Consider the following 27,635-nt stretch of genomic DNA (forward strand, 5'->3'; position numbering starts at 1 on the left):
ATTATTTTAGAGGAAAGACCGCAGAAAACAGTGGAACAGAGGAATTTGAGCGTCCACACCTTGAATCACAAACAGTAAATCCAACTTCAGTAGGTAATAAGGGAAAGCAAATGGAATGTTGGCTTCTATTTCAAAAGGAACAGAGTATAAAAGTGGAGCGGATATATGTCTGGTGGTAGAGAGCATTTGCTAAAACTTACAAGGCACTAGTCAATCAGTGTGAACTATTTTTGGCTCCTTATCAAAGAAAAGATATACTGCCGTTGGAGGCATTCTTCAGAACAGTCTTTGAGGGTAGGTTGAATAGGTTGGATACATACCCATTGGAATTTAGAATAAGCGGCAACCTTATTTAAACATAAAAGTTGTTTTCTCTTCTTGGAGAGTCTAGGACCGGGGATGTAATCTCAGAGGAAGATCAGACATTCAAGACTGAGATGAGGAGGAATGTCTTCCAAGGGTACTGAATCTGTGGAATTCCTTGCCACAGAAGGCTTTCAAAACTATGTTGCTAATTTGTATTCAAAGCTGAAATTGAGTGTCAATCATTAAAGGAATTTGAAGCTTAGGAAAAAGCAGGAAAATGGAGTTGCAGATGATCAGATTAGCCATGATCTCAGTGATTAGCAGAACAGTCTCAATGGGCTGAATGGTCTACTTCTGCACCTTTTGATCTTGTGTTTAAGGCTGACAGATTTAAAGATGTACAAGTGAATTACATAGTCAGGCATAGTGGGCTTGGGAAGAGAAATAATCTGTTGGTAAGCAAAGAATCAATTGGCACATTGATATACTCTTCCAGATTATATTATTGCTTGCAAGAATGCGAATGTTTCGAAACAGTTTTTTTTAAAAACAGAAGTTTGAGAGGGGTGTTTGGTAAGGATGTCCTGGGCCTTCAAAGCTTGATTGATCAGGAGCTGTTTGTTGCACTTTCAAAAAAAAGGCCTATTTAGTGACTGGGGATCAGTTTGTTAAAAATCCAGGATGCAAAATATTGCAAATGCTGAAAATCTGAGAAAAGGCTGGCAACATCTGCAGAGAGTAGCAAAGTTAACGTTTCATATCAATGATCTTTCTTCAGAAGTGAAGAACAAAGATCTGTAATAGGTCAGAAGCCAGGGGAGATACATTAACAATACTTTTTATAATATGAGCCAAAAACAGTGGTGGTGGATGTAATGAAGAAATAATCTTGTCCAAACAAGGCATAAATTGCTACATGAAAGCTATCTAATTGCAACTTAGACTCCTAGAGATGGACAGCATGGAAACAGACTGTTCGGTCCAACCCATCCATGCCAACCAGTTATCCCAACCCAATCTAGTCCCACCTGGCCCATATCCCCCTCACCCTAAACCTATGCCCTCTAGTTCTGGACTGCCCCATGCCAGGAAAAAGACTGTCTATTTATCCTATGCATGTCCCTCATAATTTTGTAAACCCCTCCGCCTCCGACACAACATCCTTCTAAGTCTTTTCTGAACCCTTTCCAGTTTCACAACATCCTTCCGATACCAGAATTGCATGCAATATTCCAACAGTGGCCTAACCAATGACCTGTACATCCGCAACATGATCTCCCAACTCCCATACTCAATACTCTGACCAATAAAGGAAAGCAGATCAAACACCGCCTTCACTATGCTATCTACCTGCGACTCCACTTTCAAGGAGCTTTGAACCTGCACTCCAAGGTCTCTGTTCAGCAACACTGCCTAGGACCTTACATTAAATGTATTAATGTCCCTGCTAAGATTTGCTTTCTCAAAATGCAGCACCTCACATTTATCTGAATTAAACTCCATCTGCCCCTTCTCAGTCCACTGGTCCATCTGATCATGATCCTGTTGTAATCTGAGGTAACCTTCGCTGTCCACTACACCTCCAATTTTGGTATCATTTGCAAACTTGCTAACTATACCTCTTACGCTCACATCTGAATCATTTTATGTAAATAACAAAAAGTAGAGGACCCAGCACCGATCCTTGTGGCACTCCACTAGTCACAGGCCTCCAGTCTGAAAAACAACCCTCCACCACCACCCTCTGTCTTCTATCTTTTGAGCCAGTTCTGTATCCAATTGGCTAGTTCTCCCTGTACTCCATGAGATCTAACCTTCCTAACCAGTCTCCCATGGGGAACCTTGTTGAATGCCTTACTGAAGCCCATATAGATCACATCTACTGCTCTGCCCTCATCAATCCTCATTTGTTACTTCAAAAAACTCAATCAAGTTTGAGAGACATGATTTTGAAGGGATAAAGGGAAATATGAATCAACCCAACAAAGTGAAGAAGAAGAAATGTGGAAGAAACCAAGCATAGAACGAGTTGGAAGCAGAGGTTATGATCTAGTTGTTGAACTCCATACTAAGTTCAGTAGCAATGATTTGAAAGATAAAGTAGTGTGCCTCGAACATGTGTTGAACTTCACTGGAACACACAATCATGCCATAGACAGAAGGGTCAGCATGGGCATAAGGTGGAAAATTAAAATGACAAGCAAACAAGCTTGCAATTGCACTTGCAGACTAAATAGAATCACTGCTTAGGAGACTACTTAATGCATAAAGGAGCTCATGTTGTGAGCAATGAATATTATATACTAAATTAAAAGAAGTGGAGTTAAATTGTTTCATTTGGAGAGTTTTGGGCCTGGGACAGTGAGAAGGAAGGAAATGAACGGGAAGGTGTTGCATCTCCTATGCTTGTAGGGAAAGTTGCCATACGGAGGGTGACTGAAGTTGACTTGAGGGAATGGCTCCTATGAACACCTATGAACAGCAGAGGATGATGTGTTGGTAATTGTGTCATGCTGAAGCTGGTGGAAATGGCAGATGTACCAGAAACTGGTTAAGTTGGAGGGTTTGTACAAAAGACAGTCGCAACTTGGGCCTGTGTATATTGTATATCCATAACAGCACCTTTTTTATTTGGAGCAAGTGTGTGGATTTGAAAGAGATGTTTAGAATGAGAACATGCTTGACCAGACAGAAGATGATGGTGGATGGGGACTGTTTTGCCTCCTTGAAAGGAGGCCAGAGAGCTCAGAACATACAGGTGGGGTAGAGGAATTCCTAGTGAAGGCAAACTGGTAAGGGCCAAGAATCTCAAAATTGTTGAATGATCTAGAACATCAGAAGTGCAGTGCTCCAGTGAATCGGTGACTGGAGGAACAACATCTCATCTCCAGACTAGCACTTTAGACCTTCTGGACTCAATATTGAGTTCAACGCCTTCAGCTGGTCCAAACATTTTAGCTCTGTTTGCTTCATGCTAATCAAGTTTTTATTTGAATTAAGCCAATGCCTTTCATCTGTAGTTGAATAATTCAAGAATTTTTGAAAAAAAAACTTGCGACACTAGAACGAAAGGGTCTTTTGCAGGTCAGTCATTTATTTTGATGCATTCAAAATGAAATGACTAAAAAACTTTGAAATGACTAAATATCCTTCATACCATCAAGAAGTAACAGTATTTACACAAAGGGAGAAGTTTTTTTTGTCTCCAGTGTGACCTGTGGGCACCAACAATTGTTAAGTATATTGCTGAATCAGACCCCTCTCATGTGGTATCAATAGACGTTTGGCATTGAATTTCCTTCCAGTTGGCAATACTCAACATTCCCCTGAGGAATAAGGGGATTTTGCACTGATGAAATATATAATGTGACCCATGTACTATAGGATTACAGGGCAACTCATTGAAAGGGACCGTCTTTTAAAATTCCTAATGAAGTAGGAAAATCTGATTGTATAGCAATTTTGCAAGCTGAGCAGGTAGATGAGGAAAACCTCCATTTTGACCTGTTATGATAGTATTGACTGCAATACCTCCATTCATGCCTCACATCCTTGATTTGCCATTTAATGATATGATATAATCAAATATACATATCTGGATGTTGAGTGAGAACAGGATTATGCTTGGCTATGATGTCCATCTTGATAAAATAGCTTCACTGTTCTTGCTGTATAAGATCAATTTTGTATAATCACTTTTACAAATTGGTTGTAGAATCTCTACAAGAGTCAACATCTTCAAGAGCAGGAAAAAAAGGCAGCGAAATCGAATAAATCTTCAAAAGTTGATATTCAAATAAACTGTCATAATATATTTCTCCACTCTCTAGGTTTTCAGCACCTATCAAATTTTAACTGCACAATAGGATTTAATTTTCCTTTTCCATGGTGATATGTCAGAGTGACTGGGAATGGAGAATGAGCTGCTTGATTTCATTGTTTTAAAAGTTTTTTTGTTTTATTGCTGATAGTAAACTTAGTCTGGCAAAATGGAAACCTCCCTTTTTAAATAGCTGGAAAATTGTAAAAGCAAGAACCGCATTTTTGAAAAAAGAATATTCAAATGATTAACTTATTAAAAATATTATTGTCACTGACGTCTGTTTGCCGATTTGCGATTCGTGATTTTGTGGATACAGAGGATTTGCTGTATGTTAATTTTAATACTGAATAGGGTGTGTTTAAAAGCACCACCTGTCTTTTTGATTGCTTTGCTTTGTTCATGCTTCCTTTTTAATGTTTGTAGTTTTGTTTTTTTTTTGCAGTGTGGTTGAATCTAATAACCAGGTACTGAAATCAACAGCTTGAAATTTGCAGAGCTTTTGTACTTTTCCATCCAAATTACCTATTCATCACATGGTTGAAAGCAGATATGTTATTCCTTTTTATTCACTGTTGTTAAACTTGCAGTAGATCTTTGAAGAGGGTTTGAATATTTGAACATTACAACTTGCATAATAATTCTACATCAGAATTAGCTGTCATAGTCATACAGCACAGAAACAGACCCTTTGGTCCAACCAGTCAATGTGGAACAGAATCCTAAACTAAACTAGTCCCACCTACCTGCTCCTGGCCTACATCCCTCCAAACCTTTTCTATTCATGTACATAACGAAATGTCTTTTAAACATTTTAGTTGTACCCACATCCACCACTTCTTCCTCCGGAAGTTCATTCCGCATGTGAACCACCCTCTGACTTTTAAAATAAAATTGCCCCTCGTCTTTCTTTTAAATCTCTCTCCTCTCATCTCTAAAAATGTGTCCTCAATTTTAAAATCCCCATTCTAGGGGAATAAACACCTACTGTGTGTGTGTGTGTGTGTGTGTGTGTGTGTGTGTGTGTGTGTGTGTGCGTGTGTGTGTGTAAAATTTTCCAGGCCCTGTAGGATTAAATAATAACATCAAATATTTAACCTTGTTTCAATGCCCTTATCTATAAAGAAGGGAGGAAAGTAAATTGTGAGGGGTTGCATTGGGTTTGACAGGTTGTGAATGGACAAAAATTTTGGCAGATTGTGTTATACATGTAGATGTGAGTGTGTTCATTTTTTTGAAAGAGTAGCTACATTGTGTACAATTTAATGAAGAGAGACCACTGAGTACTGCAGAACAGAGAACTAGAATGTGCAGAGTCATATAGCATGGAAACAGACCCTTCAATCCACTTAGTCCATGCTGACCATGTTCCCAAACTAAACTAATCCCACCTGCCGAAGTTTGGCCCGTATCCCTCCAAACATTTCTTATTCATCTACTTATCCAAATGCCTTTTAAACATTGTAACTGTACTTGCATCCACCACTTACTCTGACAGTTTATTCCACACACTAACCACTCTTTAAAAAGGTTGTCCCTTACGTTATTTTTAAATCTTTCTCCTCTCTCCTTAATGTTGAACTCCCCTACCTTAGGAAAAAGACCTTTGCTATTCACCTTTATCGAAGTCCCCCTTGTAACCTCTATGAAGTCGACCCTCAACCTCCTACACTGCAGTGAAAATTGCCTAACTAGCCAATTTTAAAAAAACTCTATCTCTTCATTCCCAGCGACATCCTGGTACATCTTTTCTGCACCTTCTACTGTTTTAATAAAAACCTTCCTATAACAGAGCAACCAAAACAGTATTCCCGAAGAGGCCTCACCAACGTCATGTACAACCTCAACATGACATCCCAACTTTACTCAATGGTCTGAGCAATGAAGGCAAGCACGCTAAACACCTTTTGTAACTGCCCTATGTGTGACGCAAATTTCAAAGAATTACATACCTGAAGCCCTAGGTCTCTCTGTTCTGCAACATTACGAGGGCACTACAATAAATGTGTAAGTCCTGCCCTTTTTTTGTTTTACCAAAATAGAATCATAGAGTCATAGAAATGTACAGCATGGAAACAGACCCTTCGGTCCAACCCGCCCATGTCGACCAGATATTCCAACCCATTTAGTCCCACCTGCCAGCACCTGGCCCATATCCCTCCAAACCCTTCCTATTCATATACCCATCCAAATGTCTCTTAAATGTTGCAATTGTACCAGCCTCCACCACATCCTCTGGCAGCTCATTCCCTGCACGTACCACTCTCCGCGTGACAAAGTTGTCCCTTAGGTCTCCTTTTTTTAATATACCAATGCCATTTAGTTCTGGACTCCCCCACCCCAGGGAAAAGACTTTGTCTATTTATCCTATCCGTGCCCCTCATTATTTTGTAAACCTCTATAAGGTCGTCCCTCAGCCTCTGATGCTCCAGGGAAAACAGCCCCAGCCTGTTCAACCTCTCCCTATAGCTCAATTCCGCCAACCCTGGCAACAACCTTGTAAATTTTTTTTTAACCCTTTGTTTTACAACATTTTCAGCACATTCTTCTTCCTAACATCAACCTGTTCTAGCATATTGATCTGTTTCACGCTGTCCTCCAAAACGTCAAGGTCCCTCTCAGTAGTGAATACTGAAGCAAGGTATTCATTTAAGGGCCCCCTCCACTTCCTTTGACTCCAAGTGCAAGTTCCTTCCATTATCCCTGATCAGCCCTATCCTCTTTCTGGCCATCCTCTTGTTCATCAAGTAAGCATAGAACACCTGAGGGCTTTCCTTAATTCTACCTACCAAAGCTTTCTCATGCCTCCTTCTAGCTCTCAGTCCATTCTTCAGTTCTGTCCTTGCTATCTGATAGCCCTCTAAAGCCCCGTCTGAAGAATCATACAATCCCTACAGTGTGAAAACAGACCAATAGGCCCAATAAGTCCACACCGATCCTCCTAAGAATAACCCACCCAGACCAGTTCACCCTACCCTATTGCTCTGTTTACGTCTGTCTAATGCACCTAACCTACACGTCCATGCAATCAGTGGGTAATTTAGCACTGCTCATTCACCAAAGCTGCACATCTTGGATTGTGGGAGGAAACTGGAGCACCTGGACGAAACCCATGCTGACACAGGGAGCATGTGCCGAGGCTGGAATCGAATGTGGGTTCCTGGTATTGTGAGGCAGCATTGCTAACTACTGTGCCGTCCCTTAAAATGTGGCACCTTGCATTTATCCAAATTAAACTCCATATTCCACTGATCAGCCCATTGACCCAATTTGATGTTTTAGTGTTCATTTTCAATTCCTGTTCTAAACTTCTAGATTTGGTGTGGTCTTCAATGTATTGCAGGGTAACTTGCGATTCAGTATTGCTGGTGTCCTCCAGGTTTATTCTTTAATTGCCTCCAATTTTTACCCCTAGAAGTACAAAGGACACAACTCTCTCTAAGTTTGTTCTGTGTACAGACTAAATTATTTTAGTGACAGCTCACTGCCTTGTCGTACTCCACTCTTCATTCAATATGTTTAAAACAAAAAGTGCAGGAGAAGGCCATTTAATTCTTAATCTGTCCTGCTATTCAACAAAATTATGGCTGATTATGCCCAGGCCTCAACAACTCTTTCATGCCAGCTCATCATAGCCATCAACTTGTTGATATCTAAAAATTCCATCTACTTCATTTTAGAATAAGAGTCACAGAGCCATATAACATGAAAATAGACCCTTTGGCCGAACTCATCCATGCCGATTAGGTTTCCTAAACTGAACTAAACTCATTTGGCCCGTATCCCTATAAATCTTTCCTATCCATATACCTGTCCAAATGTCTTTTAAATATTATAATTGTTTCTACCACTTCCTCTGACAACCTGTTCTATATGTGTACCACCTTCTGTGTGAATGTTGCCTGTCAAGCCCCTTTTTTTTTTTGAAATGTTTACCTTCTCAGCTTAAATCTATGCCCTCTAGTTTTGGACTCCCCACCCTTGGCTATTCACCCTGTCCGTGCCCCTCATGATTTTACAAACATCTAGAAGCTCACACCACAACTCCTCCCTTTGTTCCGGGTGGGAAAGAAAAAGTCAAAACCTATCCAGCCTCTCCTTCTAACTCAAGCCCACTAATCTCAGTAACGTCCTTTTTTTGTTTTGCACCCTTTCTAGTTTAATAACATGTTTCTTGTAGCAGGGCAACCGAAATTGTACTTGGTACTCCAAATATGTAGTACTCACCTAACCTGCACATCTTTGGATTGTAGGAGGAAACCAGAGCAACTGGAAGGAACCAATGCAGACACTGGGAGAATGTGCAGAGGCTGGAATCGAACCCAGGTTCCTGGCACTGAGACAGCAGTACTAACCACTGTGCCGACCCTTAGAGTGCAGGGCAACCAGCATTGTATATAGTACTCCAAATATGGCATTAATCAATGTCTTTTGTATCCGTAAGATGAGGTCCCAACTCCTATACTCAGTGTTGTGACTTATGAAGCCAAGCATGCTAAATGCCTACACCATCACCCTATCTACCTGGGGCACCACGTTTAAGGATTTGTAGACTTGCACCCCTAGATCTCTGTTCAACAACACTCCCCTACCATTAACTGTGTAAGTCTTGCCCTGGTTTGTCTTACTAAAATGCAACCTGTCTCATTTATCTAAATGAGTCTCAACTGCCGCCACTCAATCCCATTGTACTCTTCGATAAACTTCTTCACTGTCCACAATACCCATCAATTTTGGTATCATCCACAAACGTACTAACTATGCCTCCTATATTTTTGTCGAAATTATTTATATAGATGACAGACAAAAGTGGACCCAGCACCATCCTTGCAGGATGCTGCTGGTCACAGCCCCCCAGTCTGAATAACAACTGTCTACCACCACTCCCTGCCTCCTGCCATCAAGCCAATTTTGTATTCAGTTACCTAGCTCTCCCTGGATCCTGTGATCTAACTTTGCTAACAGGTCTACCTCTTCAAATACTTTGTGTTCTCTGGGGTAGAAAATTCTAGATGTTGTGACCCTCTGGTAGAAGAAATTCCTTTGCATCTCAGTTTTTAAATGAACGTTAAGAATAAGGAGACAATGGCTTCTAGTTTGACATTTACCCCATGAGTGGAAATGTCTTCCCTCAATATCTCCCCTGTCAAGTCTCCTCAGAATCTTCTTGCATTCACGTCACCCCTCATTATTCTTAACTCTAATGAATAAAAGCCTAACCATTTTAGCTGTTCTTAAGTTTAACCCCTTCAACCCAGAAATCAACCAAGTTAATTTTTTTTAACTGTCTCCAATGCAAGAATGTACTGTTTTAAATACAGGGCCAACACTATGCACAGTACTCAAGGTGCAGCTTAACCAATACCCTGTATAGTTATAACAAGACTTCCCTATTTTTAAACTTCAATCCCCTGGCGATAATGACTGAAGTTCCGTTTGTTGCCCTAATTGCTTGCTGTACCTGCATGCTAACCTTTTTGTGTTTACTGAAGAACACCCAGATTCCAAAAAGACTTGAAGCAGTGTGGGATCTACCTCCATTTAAATAATAGACTGCTTTTGACTCTTCCTACCAAATGCATGACTTTACACTTTCTGATATCAAATTCTATTTGCCAAGGTTTTGTGCATTCACTCAACTTCTTTGTCCCCATGCAGATTCCTTATGTCCTCATCACAACATGCCCTCTTACTTATTTTTCTATTGTCAGCAAATTTGGATACATTACGCTTTGCCCCTACTTGATAAAGTTCTTAATTTAAATAATGGATGCCTTGGGACTGATCCTTGTGGCACTCCATGAGTAACATTTCTCCAACCTGATAAAGACCCACTAATTCTGATTCTCTGCCTTTTTGAGTGCTAACCACTCTTCAATCCACACATGTTACCCCAATACTGAGTTCCTGTCTTATGAAAAAACCTTTTTAATGTAGCATCTTACTGAATGCCTTCTGAAAACTGTATGTTCACCAGTTTCCCTTTTGCTAACACTGCTTATATCATCAAAGAACCCTAGCAAATTAATCAAGTATGATTTCCCCTTCATAAAACTTTTCTGGCTCTGATTTCATTGAGCTTTTGAGTCATTGAGTCAGTTATTTCTTCCTCCATAATGGACACTAGCATTTTCCAATGACTGATGTTAGGCTAACTGGTTTGCAGTTTCCTATTTTTTTTATTTCTTCAGAATGTTGTCCTATTTCGCAAGGAGAATGGAGTGTACAGTTAGGGAAGCTTTGTTACAGCTGTGCAGGGCATTGGTGAAATTGTGTTCTTTAGAGTATGTATGGTTTTGACCACTTTACTTAAAGCACTGCATTAGAAGCTGTTCAGAGAAGATTGGATAGTCTAATGTTTGGGATGAAAAGATTGTCCCAAAAACAGATTCAGAGGTGATCTTATTGAAACATGTAATATTCTCAATAGGGTAGATGCTGAGAAGATGTTACCTCTTGTGGGGAAATTATAATTCAAGGACTGTTTCAAATAAATTTCCTGGGTCGAGGACTTTTTTTTTTTGAGGTTAGCAGGGCACAAGCTTCAAAAGAGACATTTATTTTTGCTATTTTTAGAACTACATTTTGGTTTGCAGGAACTACACATTAATCGTCACTAATTCCTTTATTAAACAATGCATTCATGTAATTTCTGGCTAGTCTCACCACTTGGATCAATCTTTTTTTAAAAAAATCAAATGGTAAGATTAATAGATTAGAAGTCAAATTACAATGCTTTCCACTTCAGTGGTTAAGCTTTCTAAAATACTAAATGTGGAGCAAAGATTTTAATATTTTACTTACTGCACTCTAAATGAGTGCTACTTAAAATCTTTGTCAACTTTATTTTGTGGATGAATGATCTAGTCAGGTTGTTTTCCAATTATCAAAGGTCTTATCTTTAATTGCATCAGAAGAAATTATTCTTCTCGTAACCAGTTAAGCTGTACGACCTTGTTTTATTTAACGTACTTTTCTAGGTACAGTGTCTCAAGTCTGCCATTCAGTTAGATTTTGCCTAAACTCTGTCAAATCCATTTTTCTGTTTTATTTCTCTTTGCTCCATTTAAATTGAGCCAGAATCACTCTTTTCATAGTTCCAAATTTCTACCCATTCTGTGGTGCAAAACTGCTTCCTTATTTTGTTACTACATTTTAGTGATAACTCCTCAATTGTAATTTTTTTCTTCTTGCCTCTGAACTCTAGCAAAGGAAAGGTCATTTAGTATCTACCCAATCAAATCTAATTTTTTTTAAAAAACATTTCCATATGTTTACTCCTCAGTCTCTTGTACCCCCAAGGATTGCAAGCCATGTTTATGCAAACTGTTCTCCTGAGATTGAATCTTCTGAAGTAAACACACTGGTGATTGTGCACAGTGCCCCATCTAAAATCTATAAAGAGGAATCCCTATTATCTGAAGGACATTGGCGGGGAGAATTTTGTTCCGTTAACCGAATTCTGGGTAATGGAATGCTGGATAACATTGTTTAGCCACGTATCAGGACCTTTCGATCTTGCCAGATAATCTGATATTTGGATAATCGAGGTTCCTCTGTATATTGTTCCTGAGACATGGTCGCCAAAGGTTAATGCATTACTCAGAATCATACAACACGGAAACAGATCTTCAGTCCACCTCATCCATATCATCCAAGTTTCCCAAACTAAACCAGTCCCACTTCTCTACATTTGGCCCATATCTCTCTAAACCTTGCCTATCCATGTACCTGTCTAAATATCTTAAATATTGCAACTGTACTATCCTCTACCACTTCCTCTGGCAGTTCATTCCACATATGCACCATCCTTTGTATGAAAACATTGCCCCTCCACCCCCTTTTTAAATCTATCTTCTCTCTCCTTTTAAAGATATGCCCAATAGTTTTGAACTCCCTCACCATAAGGAAAAGACCTTTGCTATTCAGCTTACCTATGCCCCTCATGATTTTATAAGCTTCTATGAGGTCACTTCTCAACCTCCTGTGCTCCAGTGAAAGAAGGTTCCAGCCTATTCTTGTAACTCAAACCCCCCAGTCCTGGCAATATTCTGATTAAATTGTTTGAGCCCTCTCTACTAAATGATATCCTTCCTATTGCATGTCAACCACAACCATACACAGTAGCCACACAACCATACAAAGTGGCCTCACCAACATCTTGTACAACCTCAACAGGTCCCAACACCTATACTCAATAGTTAGCTTGAAAGTAAACCTGTTAAGCACATTCATATTCACAGTCTACCTGTGAAACAACTTTCAAAGAACAATGTATTTTCGATATGGGCTGAGCAAAGTTCTATATAATTTATGTATAACTTTTTTTGTCTTGCATCCTGTTGAGAGAATGGGCAACATTCCATTTTCCTTTTAGATTTGTATCGGTATGCTGGGTTTTTGATTTGTGTACTTGGACAAAAAGTTCTGCTGATCCTTTATAATTCCTAACTACTTAGAAATGTCTCTTGTTTGGGTCCACTCACATGTTGACATTGAACTTGTCAGAATTCATTGGGTAGTGCACTGGAAATAAAGTTCCAATATTCCTGGAACAAGCAAAAACAGAAATTATTGTAAAAACTCTGGTCTGGCAGCATTTGTGGACAGAAAACATAGTTAATGTTTCAAGTCCAGTGACCACTCTTCACTATTCTTGGAGTTGCCTCATGTGACAATGTAATGAAACTGCCAAAAAGCTTAATTTGCTTCTGACTGCTACCCAAGATAAATGCAGACAACATCAGGTTTCTTCAGAAACTATAAGAATTAACTAGAATTGTTGTAACACTTCAATAAGAATGGTGAAAGAGCAGAATATCTAATTTTGCAGCTTTAATTTTACCCCTTTTTAAAATTACTGTGTACATAACACACTGGGAAGAAAAAGAGACAAAATGTGAATAGAGGAGGGAAAAGTCAGGAGAATGCAGTGCTCTTTCACCAGTCCACATCACAAAGCTAGATAAGTTTGTTTCACAATGCTTTTGATGGTTCAATGTTATGTGCACAGTGATAATCAATTTATTGTCCATTGTTTGATTGGTTGCACTTGACTTTATGGTTGTCTTTTAAGTTTCAGAATTATTTCTTCCCAGTGTCTGAAAACACTAGTTCTGCTCTTTCAACAGAAAATTAGGGAAATTGAATTGAATTTATTGTCACGTGTACTGAGGCACAGTGAAAAGCTTTGTCTTGTGAGCAACATGCTGATCAGAGTTAAATAGCATAGATAAGTAAATAATAGGTAAATAGCAGCAAAAACCAAAACACAGCTACAGAGAATGCTAAGAGTTTGATTCCATTCAGTATTCTAACAACAGTAGGTTAGAAACTGTTTCTAAAATGGCTGATGTGTGTTCAGGCTTCTGTACCTTCTCCCCGATGATGGAGTTTGTAGAAAAACATTGCCAGGGTGGGATGGATCTTTGAGAATGCTGGTGGCCTTTCCTTGACAGCGGGTCTGGTAGATGGATTCTGTAGATGGGACAATGGCCTTTGTGATTGTCCGGGCCATGTTCACCACTCTCTGTAACCGTCTCTGATCTTGAATGGTACAGTTGCCATACCAGATAGTGATACATCCAGACAGAATGCTCTCAATGGTGCACCTACAAAAGTTGGCAAAGGTATTTGCCGTCATGCCAATTTCCTCAGCTGTCTGAGGAAGAAGAGATGTTGTTGGGCCTTTGTAACCAGTGCATCTACACGAGACTAAGAAAGCTTGTGTGGACGAGCTTGACACTCCGTTCGTTCCACCTCTGTGCTGTTAATGTGCAGGAGGGCATGAGTAACATCCTGCCAAAAGTCAATATTGGGAAGAGAACGATTGAAGCAACCGACTTTTGGAAGTCTGTTTTATTTCCTTCAGAGACTGTGTTAAGCTGCACTCTGACCAATCAGAAGGTTGTTGCTGTGCTGAGCCTTGTGGATTAAATGGCATTGGTCCATCTGGACTCAGTTTATGTAAATTAAAGTAATGTCAGTCATGGTTGATTAGGCTTCACTTTTTTTCTAAGCATCTCCTTGCACGTTCTCCCCCTGTTAAAAGCAGTGTTCCATTTTACTTAATCACAACCATGTTTTCAAAACAAAAATTTGGAATCTAATAATTACCATTTGCCATATTTTTGTCCATTCATTTAATTCAGTCTGTCCATATACTTTGAAAAAAATAAACTTTAAAATTTCAGTATAACCCTCTGGGGTGTGCACTTGTCATGTATGAAATGCATTTTTTAAAAACATATTTTTCTAATCCACCTGTTCAGAAATGTTATTACACCTCTGGCGCAGGTGGGACTTTAACCTGGGACACTACCACTGAGCTACAAGAGGACTCTCATTCAAAATACATTCCTTTATACTTGGAGAATCTGTTTTAAATTTGCTTAATGCTTTTGGGGGCAGAGTTTAAGGCTGGATCCTGATTGAAGAACTACATTTCCTGGCATGCCAGTTCCTACATCAGAGTGACAAGTCATGTATAGTGGGTCTGTTTCTTTTTGACAGTTGCTCCAGAGGCTTTGCAAACCTGAACATGAAATTGGGCATGGCTTGCATGTGAGCCCACACAACATGGTTAATTTGGAACTGAAGAGGCAGTTCTGTGAAGCTGGTATAAAGTTGTCTGTTCTGTGCAGCTTCGACTGTGAGAAACCAAGGAGCAGTTGATACCTGCATGCTGTTGGTGATTTGGAGCTTCAAGGTCTTTGGAGCATTTTGGGAAAGCAAATCTTAGCAGGACTTGTACACTTAATGGTAAGGTCCTAGGGAGTGTTGCTGAACAAAGATCTTGGAGTGCAGGTTCATAGCTCCATGAAAGTGGAGTCACAGGTAGATAGGATAGTGAGGGAAGCATTTGGTATGCTTTCCTTTATTGGTCAAGAGTAAGGAGTACAGGAGTTGGGAGGTCATGTTGCAGCTGTACAGGACATTGGTTAGGCCACTGTTGGAATATTGCGTGCACTTCTGGTCTCCTTCCTAACAGAAAGGTGTGTAACTTGAAAGGGTTCAGAAAAGATTTACAAGGATGTTGCCAGGGTTGGAGGAATTGAGCTATAGAGAGAGGCTAAACAGGCTGGGGCTGTTTTTCCCTGGAGCATCTGAGGCTGAAGGGTGACCTTAGACATTTACCAAATTAAGGGGCATGGATAGGATAAATAAACCAAGTCATTTCCCTTGGATGGGGGAATCCAGAACGAGAGGGCATAGGTTTAGGGTGAGCGGGGAAAGATATAAAAGAGACCTAAGGGGCAACCTTTTCATGCAGAGGGTGGTACGTATATGGAATGAGCTGCCAGAGGAAGTGGAGGAGGCCAATACAAAGGCATTTGGTTGGGTGTATGAATAGGAAGAGTTTGGAGAGATATGGGTCAGGTGCTGGCAGGTGGGACTAGATTGGGTTGGGATATCTGGCTGGCATGGACGGTTTGGACCCGTTGGTGCTGTACATCTGACTATGTTGATAGCTCTGTTGGGATACAAGAAACTGGAGCAGTTGTCAACTCAGTGAAGCTTGAATTTCATGCAAAGAAAAGCTAGTGAACTGCAGCTGTATGTTAGAATTGGGATCAAGCTGATGATTTAGTGTTGGCTGAATCCTTGTAAATTTAGTGATATGTACAGTCTTGAAGAGATTGAGCAACTGTAAAGATGAGCAGTCATTGAAATATAATGAGTTGGAGTCTGGTTGCCTGATGGCTCATTTAGAACAGAAGAAGCAAAAGGATGTCCAACCTAAGTTGGAATTGCTATTGAGATAAATCAAAGACGAAATCCTCAAATAAGAGCTGAAATCCCATTTGTTGAAGACAGTGATTGAAGAATTTTTGCAGTACTCAGTGAGCTCGAGGTATTGCTTAGATTTATGGGATCTGTTTGGCATGTTTTTGCAATTTGGAGTACAGTTCTTTATGGTAATTCATATTTGTGTCTTGTTAATTCCTAGATGTTGGAGCATTAAGATAGACAGTAATGACTATTGTGTGTACTAAAAATTCTTTTTGTTTATAGCTGAAATCTTGTATTTTTATTCTTTTAGTGAATAACTGAAACTTCAATAATTTTACAAACAAAAGTTATTGGTCCCTAACCAGATCATAACAAAATTGTGGGTGGTCTTTGGGATTATAACATACTTATTGCTGTCTCCTATGCAACCAATTGCCAGTCCCTATTATAACGTGATCTGCTAATTTGTTGTACAATTGGAAGTGTCCCACTCATCCTGATTCAGCACGTTTTGTAGCTTTTCACTTTGGTTTTTGTTCAAATATCTTGCCACACAAGAGGTGTTCTTTGGTAACTGGTTGTCTAAAATCTTTACAATTTCTATTACAGTTGAAATAGAGGGGAAGAACGTCTATGCCAATCCCTCACTCACCGACAGCATGCTTTTAAAATTTGGACAGTATAAGCTATGTCCAGTCTCTTATGTGCATATTGAAGTTAAAGCGTGTTCAAAAAGACTACTGGGAGGGTAAATACTATGTGACGTATCGTGCCTGTACACTTTAGTAATGGCACTTACACCATAGTGCTGTGAAACAACGTATTAAATGTCATATCCTGTTTGACTTGTATACCTAACAATGTGTAAAGTTGTAATCTGTGAAATTGCACAAGCAAACCAAGAGGATTAGAATTGAGAAGAAGGAAAAGGAATATCTCTCTCATTTTTGGCACTGAACCATTTCTTTTGCTGAACACTTTGGAGATGCCGTTCTTAGTGTACTTGCAAATCTTATGTTTTTGCAGGGAAACATGCAATCATAATATCTCTAGGAGCATTTGGAAAGACAAGGACTGATTAAGTTAGTCAACATGGCTTTGTGCATGGGAAATCGTGTCTCTCGAACTTGAGCATTTTGAAGTAACAAAGAGGATTGATGAGGGCAGAGTGGTGATCTATATGGTCTTCAGTAAGTGTTCAACAAGGTTCCTCATGGGAGACTGGTTAGTAATGTTAGATCATATGGAATACAGTGAAATAACCATTTAGCGACTGAGCTGTCTTGAAGGTAGAAGACAGAAGGGTGGTGGAGGGTTGCTTTTCAGACTAGAGGCCTGTGACAAGTGGTGTGCCACAAGGATCGGTGCTGGGTCCACTGCTTTTTGTCACTTTTTTTATATAAATGATTTGGATGTGAACATAGGAGGTATTGTTAGGTTTGCAGATGGCACCAAAATTGGAAGTGTAGTGGAGAGCAAAGAAGGTTACCTCTGATTACAATGGGATCTTGATCAGATGGGCCAGTGGGCTGAGGAGTGGCAGATGGAGTTTAATTTAGATAAATGTGAGGTGCTGCATTTTGGAAAGGCAAATCAGGGCAGGACTTGTACTGGGGAGTCTTGCTGAACAAAGACCTTGGAATGCTTGTTCATAGTTCCTTGAAAGTGGAGTCACATGTTGATAGGATAGCGAAGAAGTCATTTGGTGAGTTTTTTTTATTGGACCGAGTATTGAGTATAGGAGTTGGGAGGTCATGTTGCGGCTGTATAGGACATCGATTAGGGCTCTTTTGGAACGTTGCATGCAATTCCGGTTTCCTTCCAGAGGAAAGATGTTGTCAAACTTGAAAGGGTTCAGAAAAGATATACAAAGATGTTGCTAGGATTTGAGGATTTGAGCTACAGGGAGAGGTTGAATAGGCTGCGGCTGTTTTCCCTGGAGCATCGGAGGCTGAGGTGTGACCTTTTTAGAGATGTTTATAAAATCATGAGGGGTGTGGGTAGGGTAAATAGACAAGATTTTTTTTCCCTGAGGTGGGGGAGTCCAGAACTAGAGGGCATAGATTTAGGGTGAGGGGAAAATTTAAAAGGGACCTAAAGGGGCAACTTTTTCACGCAGTCTGGGGTATAGAATGAGCTGCCAGAGGAAGTGGTGAAGGTCGATGTAATTTCAACATCTAGCTGGGCATATGAATAGGAAGGGTTTAGAGGAATGTGGACCAAGTGCTGGCAAATGGGACTAGATTAGGTTAGGATATCTAGCTGGCATGGATGAGTTGGACCAAAGGGCTTGCTTCCATGCTGAACATGTCCTATGACACATGACAACAGTCTTGCCTTAGGACCCAGTTAAACTCCAGTGCTAGTTTTAGTAGAAGATATTATATAAAGTAAGTTAGTATCTGAAAGGGTTAACTGACATCATGAGAAAAGCTCAGCCCATCAAGATATAAAGGACTTTTCTGAGAAGGAGCGAACCAATTCAGCTTCTTAATCATATGTTACCAATGCTGTAGGAGAATATTTCAGTAATATTAATTTGAAGCTGTTGTCTACCAAGTGACCACAATGTATCTCAAATATAATGTAACCACAATAATATGTAATCTATTTACTGAGGCTGAATCTTGAAGCAGTCTCCTGCCAAATACTGTGTGGCCATCCTTCCCCCACAAGGTTTAGACTAATTCTAGTAAGAAGGATATATGGCAGCTAGTTCAGGTGGATGATCGTGACAGTGTAAGAGAAGGGGCCTTCCTTTCTTGCGGCTGATCTTATAGTTACAAAACTATATTGCAACTCTTGACCTAAAATGCTGTTAACACGCCTCTGTTAATTTGTGAAGTTGGTAGCAGATACTTTGGGATGTCATCTCTCATGAGCATCGGTAAAGGGTGATGATGAATTTTGTAATTGCTTCTTACTAATTTTCTACAGCAGTTCTAAGTTGAAATAATTGTGATTAATCAAGACCATAATGAACATTTATTTAGAGACAGTCAAATTTAATCATTTTGGATCTGTTTCCTGTCTTTGGGAGCTGGACTGGGTTGGAACAGTCTTCAGTTTTTGAAGGAAGAAGACCCTGTAGTCGCAGGCTAGACATTTTGGTTGGTACTGTGTTGGGTAACACATTTTATTGTATATCCTTTGTTAAATGTGGAGACCAAACTGGATGTGCATGTGGTCTGCCTGTAAAATTGTAACAGCTTATTCCTGTACTCCAATTTTCTTGCAATAACTGGTAACTGCCATTTGCTTTCCTAATTGCTTGCTGTACTGTTTGCTTAAGAGTTCCTTTCTGAGCATACTCTGGTCTTTTCAGTCATTAGGACAGAAAGGAATAATTTCAAAATTGCACACGGCATATCCCATCTGCAGAGCTCTTTTACCACACTGGTAGTTTACCTCCCTGTGGAGGTATAAGTCTCACCTGCTTTTTGATGTGTGTCAGAACATACTCAAACAGGTTGATTTTTAAAAATAATCTAGGGACTCCGGTGGCAGTTGGCATAGAGATAGAGACATTACCAAAAAGCCTGTGTTAAAGTCGCAATTGCTCTAGAGATGTGTAATAACATGGCTGAATAGATGAAGTAAATATGTTAATCAGTCAACCATCTTGTTGCAGCAGGCTCAACCTGTTTATGTCTCTTAACTCCATGACATCTCCACTGCTTACCCCTCTCCTTGACTTATAGCATACCTGATATTTCCAAAAGGCATTTGATAATTGTTGGTTTTGTTTTTTATCTACCCTAATGGTTACATCCTCAAAATATCTTGAATGTGTCAAACAGCAACTTGCTTTTGTAAAACCCACGTTGACTTGTTACAGTCATGCTATAATTTTCTAAGTCCACTATTAAGACTTCCTTAATGTAGATTCTAGCATTTCTTCCAACAACTGTAGTTAGGATAACTGCCCTATGGTTCATTATTTTCTCTTCTGTCTTTCTTGAAAAATGACAATGTATTTACAGACTTCAATCTGGCACTATTCCAGTATCCAAACATATTTGGAATTTTTAGCCCATTCATTTATTTCCAAAGCTGTCTGTCCTAGAATTCTGGAGTGTCAACCCTCCTGTCTCAAATTTTTGTCAGATTATAGTCTGGTCTTCTCCAAATGTTTTTCTCTGACCATTAATTTTCTCTTTTTTTTTAGCACCTTCCCCCCCCCCCCCCCCCCCCCCCCCCCCACCAACCCCGACTGAACTCTTATTCTTGTATGCATATTGTGTCTTCTACTGTGAAGGTAGACAAACACAAAAGTATTTACTCAATGCCTGTCTCCTGTCCTGTCACTGTTTCAAAGCAGCCAGTTTTTACTTTAACTGTTCTTTTTATTTTTGCTACTGGGAAGAGTATGTTCTCCAGCCAGAATATATTACCTGCATTGAGTGTGTGGTGCTGGAAAAGCACAGCAAGTTAGGCAGCATCCAAGGAGCAGGCGAACTGATGCTTCAGGCATAAGCCCTTCATCAGGAATCTGTGTGCTTTTCCAACACCACATTCTCAACTCTGAGAAAGTGAAGACTGCAGATCAGAGATTATATTATCTGCCCTTTCTACTTGGTACTACTTTGAACTGGTCTTCATCAGTATGACCTCTAATCCATCACTATGTAGTGGGGCACCAGATGGTGATCTGTAAGAGGTTTCCTTGTCCATGCTTGATGTCATGAAACTTCATAGGTGCCAGAATTAATATGCCTGGTGTCTTGGCCGAGTGGTCTAAGCGGATGGAATACGGGTTGTTCCTCCACGGGGGCGTGAGTTCGACTCCGAACGCTCCTATTGTTGTGCTGCATATTAGAATTCAGTGTTGAGCACTGCTGTGTTTCAGGGCAGCTCAGTGGCAGTGGTTAGCACTGCTGCCTCACAGCGTCAGAGACCCAGGTTCAATTCCCGCCTCAGGCAACTGTCTGTGTGGAGTTTGTACATTCTCCCCATGTCTGTGTGGGTTTTTTACGGGTGCTCCGCTTTCCTCCCACAGTCCAAAAATGTGCAGATTAGGTGAATTGGCCGTGCTAAATTGCCCATAGTGTTAGGTGAAGGGGTAAATGTAGGGGAATGGGCCTGGGTGGGTTGCTCTTTGGAGGGTCGGTGTGGACTTGTTGGGCCGACGGGCCTATTTCCACACTAAGTAATCTAATCTAATATTAAAGGACGCCTAGGACCACACTAACCTGGCTAGGTTGCCACCTCTGGTCAGTCTGCCTTGTTGGTGAGACAGTGACTGAGAAGGATTGGCTATCTGATATGATTTGGTGAATATGATTGTCCATTGTAACTTGACTAGAATATGGGGCAGCATTCTCAACTTTGGCACAAGTCCAAAGTATTGATGAGGTTGATTTTGCAGGTGTAACTATTCACAGTGCATCTTCTGTCGTTTCTGATACTCAACTGGATTTTGGTAGATCATCTGGTTTTAATCTTTGAATTTTCTGTGGTAGTTTGATACAACTGAGTGAATTTTTTTTTAATGTAGTCAGTCAACCATATAACTATGGGCCTGGAGTCCTACGTGGACTAGACTGGTTGAGCGTAGCAGACTTTCTACCCTGGATAACATTAGTGAACTGGATGGGTTTTTAGATGTCAATCTGTTAGTTTCATGATTATCAACATGATCTCAGTTCTTCATTCTAGATTTTACAGTTGGTTGAATTTAAATTGCCCCTACTGCCTTAATGGAACTTGAACCAGTATCTCTACATTAGTCCATACTATGGGAGCACCAGTCCAGTAACATTGCTAGGGGTAATAGCATGGCAATAAATAGTAAACTAAGTGGATTTGTAATCCAGCAAAATATTACTTTATACATCCAAGGTTATCTACCTTGTCTGGAAATGTGGCCATTGCTCTTTTTCACTTGAATTTCCATGCTGGGCCTTGTGTTACATGAATCAACCTAACTGATGGGTTATTGTATTTCTCAAATTGATTCCTCCTTTTATTGGCTTATTTTGTCCCAGTGAACGCTGTAGCTGCCAAACAGGTGGTGAAGCCTAGATGGCAAATCCTGGCAAAGGTCATAATTCACTCGTTCATTGACTCTGAAGGATATCTATACTGAGTGAAATGTTTGTGCTTCTGTTAACTTTTCCTAATTGTTTGAAATCCTGCAACTTTCTGTCTTGGCTCATGTGCAAGGAAAAGTAAACTAGACAAGCTGTTTGATGTTTGGAAATTTTAGAACCAGTTCTTGGTAGAAGGATGCAGGGGGAAAAAGAAACTCATTTTTCTTGAACTCTTAGTTTTGGACTTCTGACAACATAATCTTAATTGTCAGAAGCTCTGTTAGTGCACCTAGTGCAAAATAAGAAGGTAGTTTCTAAACCTTGTTTATGGTAACATACTGCTTTTATATAAAAGGACCTCCTGGCTTGTTCGACTGTTGGAACATACTACCTTACCATAGAAATTCCTTTTACCTTGATAACTATCTTAATGATCTTGATACTTGTCATGTGCTTTGTTTTCTTTTTTCCTTTTTACTTTGATCTGTAAAAATGATTTAGTACAATCTGAAAACAATAATGTTAGAAAGAATTTTCTAACTGTGCTCCAAAGAATGATGTTGGGGAATTTGAACCAGGATCTATTTTTCCTTTGGAAAATTGCTTCTAGCTTTTGTTAGATGTTTAATGAAAATTTAAATGCTGTTGGGCAACTCTTGGAAATTTGTATAATATTTGTTTAAATCTTGTACATTTCAAAAGAATTCTGAACCTGTGGATTTTTTTTCAGCCCCTCCTGCAACCACTAACCTATTTCAGCCACCTCGCAGGCCAGGTCTTGGCACTGTAGGAAAGTCTATACGTCTGCTAGCCAATCACTTTCAAGTTCAAATCCCGAAAATTGATGTTTACCATTATGAAGTGGACATTAAACCAGAGAAACGCCCCCGCAGAGTTAACAGGTGAGAGAAAGATGGGTAGAAGTCCTTGTCCTCCGCTTCCAATTGGTTAGTATAACAAGAATCTAATTTTTATTAATTGAAAGTTTCATTTTAACCTTTTTTTTTTTGGTAACCAGTATTGAAAAGTGTTTCCTATTTGGAACTTAGCAAGAAAATATGAGAGTGAATCCTTGTATGCATCCCTATTAACTGATTACAGGAATGTAGGCAGTGCAATGAATATATCTTGCACTTGACAGATGATTTGTTCGCAGAAATTTCTCTTTGCTGAAAACAGCGTCAATAAATGGATCCTCACCGGTCTTTGACTTCTTGCCAGCAATTTCTATTTAATTACAACTTTGGGAGGAATAAAAAAACTTTTTTTCAAAAAATGTACTTCATTTGAGACAGTTTGTTTCTGTACAGAAAGGACATCACCATGTAAGTTGACCATTGCTGGGTTTTGGGATGCTGTAGGGATAAAGTAACAAACTTTCATTTGGCATGTAGACTTCACTCGGAGGAATGTAAGTTGTATTTTTTTTCTTTTTGAGACTAGTTTGCTTTTCAAATGACACTTTTTACATTTGTATTTTATGATGACTAATCTAGATTGTCAAGAAATGGAGGAAATAATAGATATCTACCTTTAACAATATCCAGAATTTGTTTTTAAATGAAAAATAATAACCAATCTGGAACAAATCTTTATTGCAAATTTTTATTCTGTTTGTAGAGAAGTGGTTGATACCATGGTCCGACACTTCAAGATGCAAATCTTTGGAGATCGGCAACCGGGTTACGATGGAAAAAGGAATATGTACACTGCAAATCCATTACCAATTGGCCGAGAGAGGGTGAGAATAAGATTGATATTTAAGATTGCTCTTGCAGCTTTTGAACTTGATTGAGGTATTTAAAGTTTTGCAGGGTTTTCAAATTTTCTAAGATCTAAAGTGCCATTGTTATGAAAGCAGCAACAAAGAAGGAATATTGGGAAAAGTGGGTGGTAAAGGTGAGAGTTGTTCTTAGTCAAAGGGGGGCAAAATGATCTCACTGTGGTGCTTTTGGGAGACAGGACCGTATCAACATTGACTGTGGGATTGGAATGATCATTTTCATCATGACCGCCAGAGGGAGAGGTGGGACCATTACCTATGTGATCTGTTGGGTGGAAGAAAGTCAAATAAACTGGCTGCAAGCGAAGAGTGCCAAATAAAATGGGATGAAGAGGAAAGTGTCATAAAATAAGCTGAAATTAGAGGAGAAAGAGAGGGGAAGGTGAGCTTGGTTAGCTAGAAGGTATATTTCAGAATAATGCCAACAGTGCTGGTTTGATACCCTTTTCTAGCAGAAGTAGACTTGGGACCTACCTCTGTGCCCCGTGGCTGACTGTGGAGGATGATGGCAAAGCACCATTAAAAGAAGCTGTTCAGGAAATGGCTCAGGGTGAAACATGAGCTAAAGATCAAGGTTCTGCTTTGGGCAGAGTGCATATGTACGAGTGACTGGGAGAAAAGAAAGGATGGGAAAGTTTTAGATGAAGGAAACTGTCTAGTCTGGTAGGTTGAGAGATGTGGTGTCCCTTTGCAGTTGTGGAGAGCTAAATGTCGGAAAAGTTGAATGTTTAACAAAATTTTTGTCAAATGATATTTGATTTGCTGAAAATTCAGGTGCCTCTCAATCTTGACCTCAATTTTTATATTTCAATGCTTTGTGATTTAAGTTGAGATAAGCATTTGCAAAATTAATCAATTGTGATTTGACATTTTGAAAGCTTGCCACCTCCTTTTATACTCTTAGTACATGGGAAGTAATGTTGTGCATGCTTTTAACGATGAATTGCACAGAGTAGTAGCTCTTGTATCTCTTGAGAGCTTTTGAATTGATATTTAATGTTCTATTGTCAGGTTTGTTTTTAAAAAGCTTTTGGAGTTTTCCTGGTCAACAGGTATGTATTGTGTAACGACAAGTTATTACTCTCAAGGTAAGTGGATCTAACTTTGAATTTTGCCACAGGTTGACTTGGAAGTGACCCTTCCTGGGGAAGGCAAAGACCAAACCTTCAAGGTCTCCATACAGTGGGTCTCAGTTGTCAGTCTACAATTGCTGTTGGAAGCTTTAGCAGGGCATCTTAGTGAAGTTCCTGAGGACTGTGTACAGGCACTTGATGTTGTGACAAGACACCTTCCTTCAATGAGGTAGGTCCTGATGAACTTTTACTGCTTTTCTGGAAAATAGAAAATGTGCTATATTGGAAGATTGTGACTGCCCATATGTATGCATTGTTTGTATCATTTCAATAAGTGTGGTATTTTGCATTTTTAGCAATTTTTGAACCAGCCATTGGCCAAAAAATGGAAGAGAAAAAGCTGCAAATAGTAGAACCTGCTGGAAATGCATAGCAAGATTGCTTATTTAAATTAGAAAATGAATTAACATCAGGTGTTTTACACTTGTCACCAGAATTTAAAGCTGGGAGGAAAATAAACAAAAAGTTCAATGTACTAACAAATAGCAAAACTTAACTGACTAGTTCTTTCTAAAACAAATTTAGAAACAAGAATCCGAAGGGATTTTATAAATACATCAAGGACAAAACTGTAACTAGGTAGAGAATAGGGCTCTTCAAAGATCAAGGCAGTCCATGTGTTGAGCCACAGGAGATGGGGGAGATATTAACTGAGTATTTTGTTTCGGTGTTTATTGTGGAGAAGGGCATGGAAGATACAGAATGTGAGGAAATAGATGGTGGGTGTGATCTATATGAACTTCAGTGAGTGTTTGACAAGATTTCTACTGGTAGACTGGTTAGCAAGGTTACATCAGTTTGAATACAGGAAGAACTAGCCATTTGGATACAGAACTGGTTTAAAGGTAGAAGAGAGAGGGTGATGATGGGTGGAGGGTTTTTTAGATTAGATTCACTACAGTGTGGAAACAGGCCCTTCAGCCCAACAAGTCCACACTGACTCTGCAGAGTAACTCACCGAGACGCATTTCCCTAAATTTACCCCTGACTAATGCATCTAACAATATGGGCAATTTAGCATGGCCAATTCACCTGACCTGCACATCTTTTGGATTGTGGGAGGAAACTGGAGCACCCAGAGGAAAACTACACAGACACTAGGAAAATGTGCAAGCTCGACACAGACAGTCGCCCGAGGTGGAAATCGAACCCAGGTCCCTTTGGAATATTGCATGCAGTTCTGGTCTCCTTCCTATAGGAAGGATGATTGTGAAAGTTGAAAGGGTTCAGAAAAGATTTAAAGGATGCTGCCAGGGTTGGAGGTTTTGAGCTATAGGGAGAGGCTGAATAGGCTGGAGCTTTTTTCTCTAGTGTCAAAGGATGCGGGGTGACTTTTTAGAGGCTTATAAAATCATGGGGGCATGAATAGAGTAAATAGACGAAGTCTTCTTAGGTTGGGAGAGTCCAGAACTAGAGGGCATAGGTTTAGGCTGAGAGGGGAAAGATATAAAAGACAACTAAGGGGCCATTTTTTCTCAGAGTGGTACATGTATGGAATGAGCTGCCAGAGGAAGTGGTGGAGGCTGGTACAACTGCAACATTTAAAAGGCATCTGGTTGGATATATGAATAGGAAGGGTTTAGAGGGATATGGGTCCAATGCTGGCAAATAGGACTAGATTAATTTAGGATATCTGGTTGGCATGGGCAAGTTGGGCCAAAGAGTCTGTTTCCATGCTATACATCTGTGCCCCTATAATGCTGGCGAGGGGTAGAAATATATATGGGCCAAAATATAACTCTTGTTTTAGACAGTGAAGTTGTATTAGACCAAAAAGAAATGAAAATAGTTCGAGGTTAAAAAGGCAAATGGGGCCAAGGTATTAAAGAAATTTAAAATTTTAAATACCAAGAGAATAGAAAGACATCAATACAAATTCCTGTGGTAATGCTGGAGGTAACCGGTTGATGGGCAAGAACAAACTCTGAATGTTAGAGTAATGGTAGGTGGCAGCATGGTTGGTAGAACTGCTCATGGAAAAGTCAAACCACGGTGAGGGTGTAGCTTTAGTGATTGGATGAGGCTGAAACAGTGAAATCATTAAAGCAAGGAAGTCATCGAGGATAAGGCTACAGATATTTTTAGTCAACTTAGTCGTGATAAGAAAAACCTGAAACAGATGTGACTTGGAAACAAGCTTACTGGCCCAAAGGTAGGGGCACTACCACTACACCACAAGAATCTGTAAGGTAAAGCTGTGCAATGTTTATTGTACAAAATGTTCTGATGTCTCATCTACATCCTGGGCTTATTTTTGTCCTCACCTCAGCTAATGGAGACTATCAGCCATTTAAACTTTGACTTCGATAAATGTTCACAAGTCTGCTTTCATTGAATTTGTTTGTTTGTGCTAACTTACATAGCATTGCACAACATTGGCAATTATTGACACATTGGTTGACAGGCTCAAATTTCTTTCAAATTTATCATGCCTTCATTGAATGTGCCAATCATTTTTTTGTAGGTATGTAATATTTTAATTTAATCCATTTCAAATTTAATATACAAAAGAGGACATAATCTTAAATTTAGAGCTAAGTAATTTTGGAGTGAAGTTTTAAAACACTTTCCACATCACATGCGGTGCTGTGGCTTTAAGAAGTTATTTTGTCCTTTTTTAAATTTTGAAACGAGGTTGTAAGGCAGAAGTGAAGAGTAGTCTACCAAAACCACTAGAATAAGCAACTTTTGAGGCCTTCGGTTCTTATGTCGGAACAATTAAAACAGCCTGGTTGGGTGTGGCCAGCTGTCCTAGATGAAGCTTTCTAGTTTTGTTTTTAGTTTTATCTTTAAGCAGTTTCTGTTGTGGGCTTGAAGTAGAAGCTATC

The 27,635-nt window shown here is 39.6% G+C and overlaps 1 protein-coding gene across 2 annotated transcripts in view; it reads left to right on the plus strand.

Annotated features, from left to right (window-relative positions):
• Positions 1-27,635, plus strand: part of ago4 (argonaute RISC component 4) — a 111,262-nt gene that overhangs the window by 15,742 nt on the left and 67,885 nt on the right. For both annotated transcript variants that reach the window (XM_043717721.2, XM_043717722.2), the window contains exons 2-4: positions 22,622-22,793; positions 23,512-23,632; positions 24,795-24,976. In XM_043717721.2, coding sequence (XP_043573656.2) covers positions 22,622-22,793; positions 23,512-23,632; positions 24,795-24,976 — 475 coding nt within the window. The remainder of the gene's footprint in view (positions 1-22,621; positions 22,794-23,511; positions 23,633-24,794; positions 24,977-27,635) is intronic.

This window comes from Chiloscyllium plagiosum, unplaced genomic scaffold, assembly GCF_037043375.1.
Source record: "Chiloscyllium plagiosum isolate Xiang-an unplaced genomic scaffold, Cpla_swu_hap1 HiC_scaffold_30, whole genome shotgun sequence".
NCBI lineage: Eukaryota > Metazoa > Chordata > Chondrichthyes > Orectolobiformes > Hemiscylliidae > Chiloscyllium > Chiloscyllium plagiosum.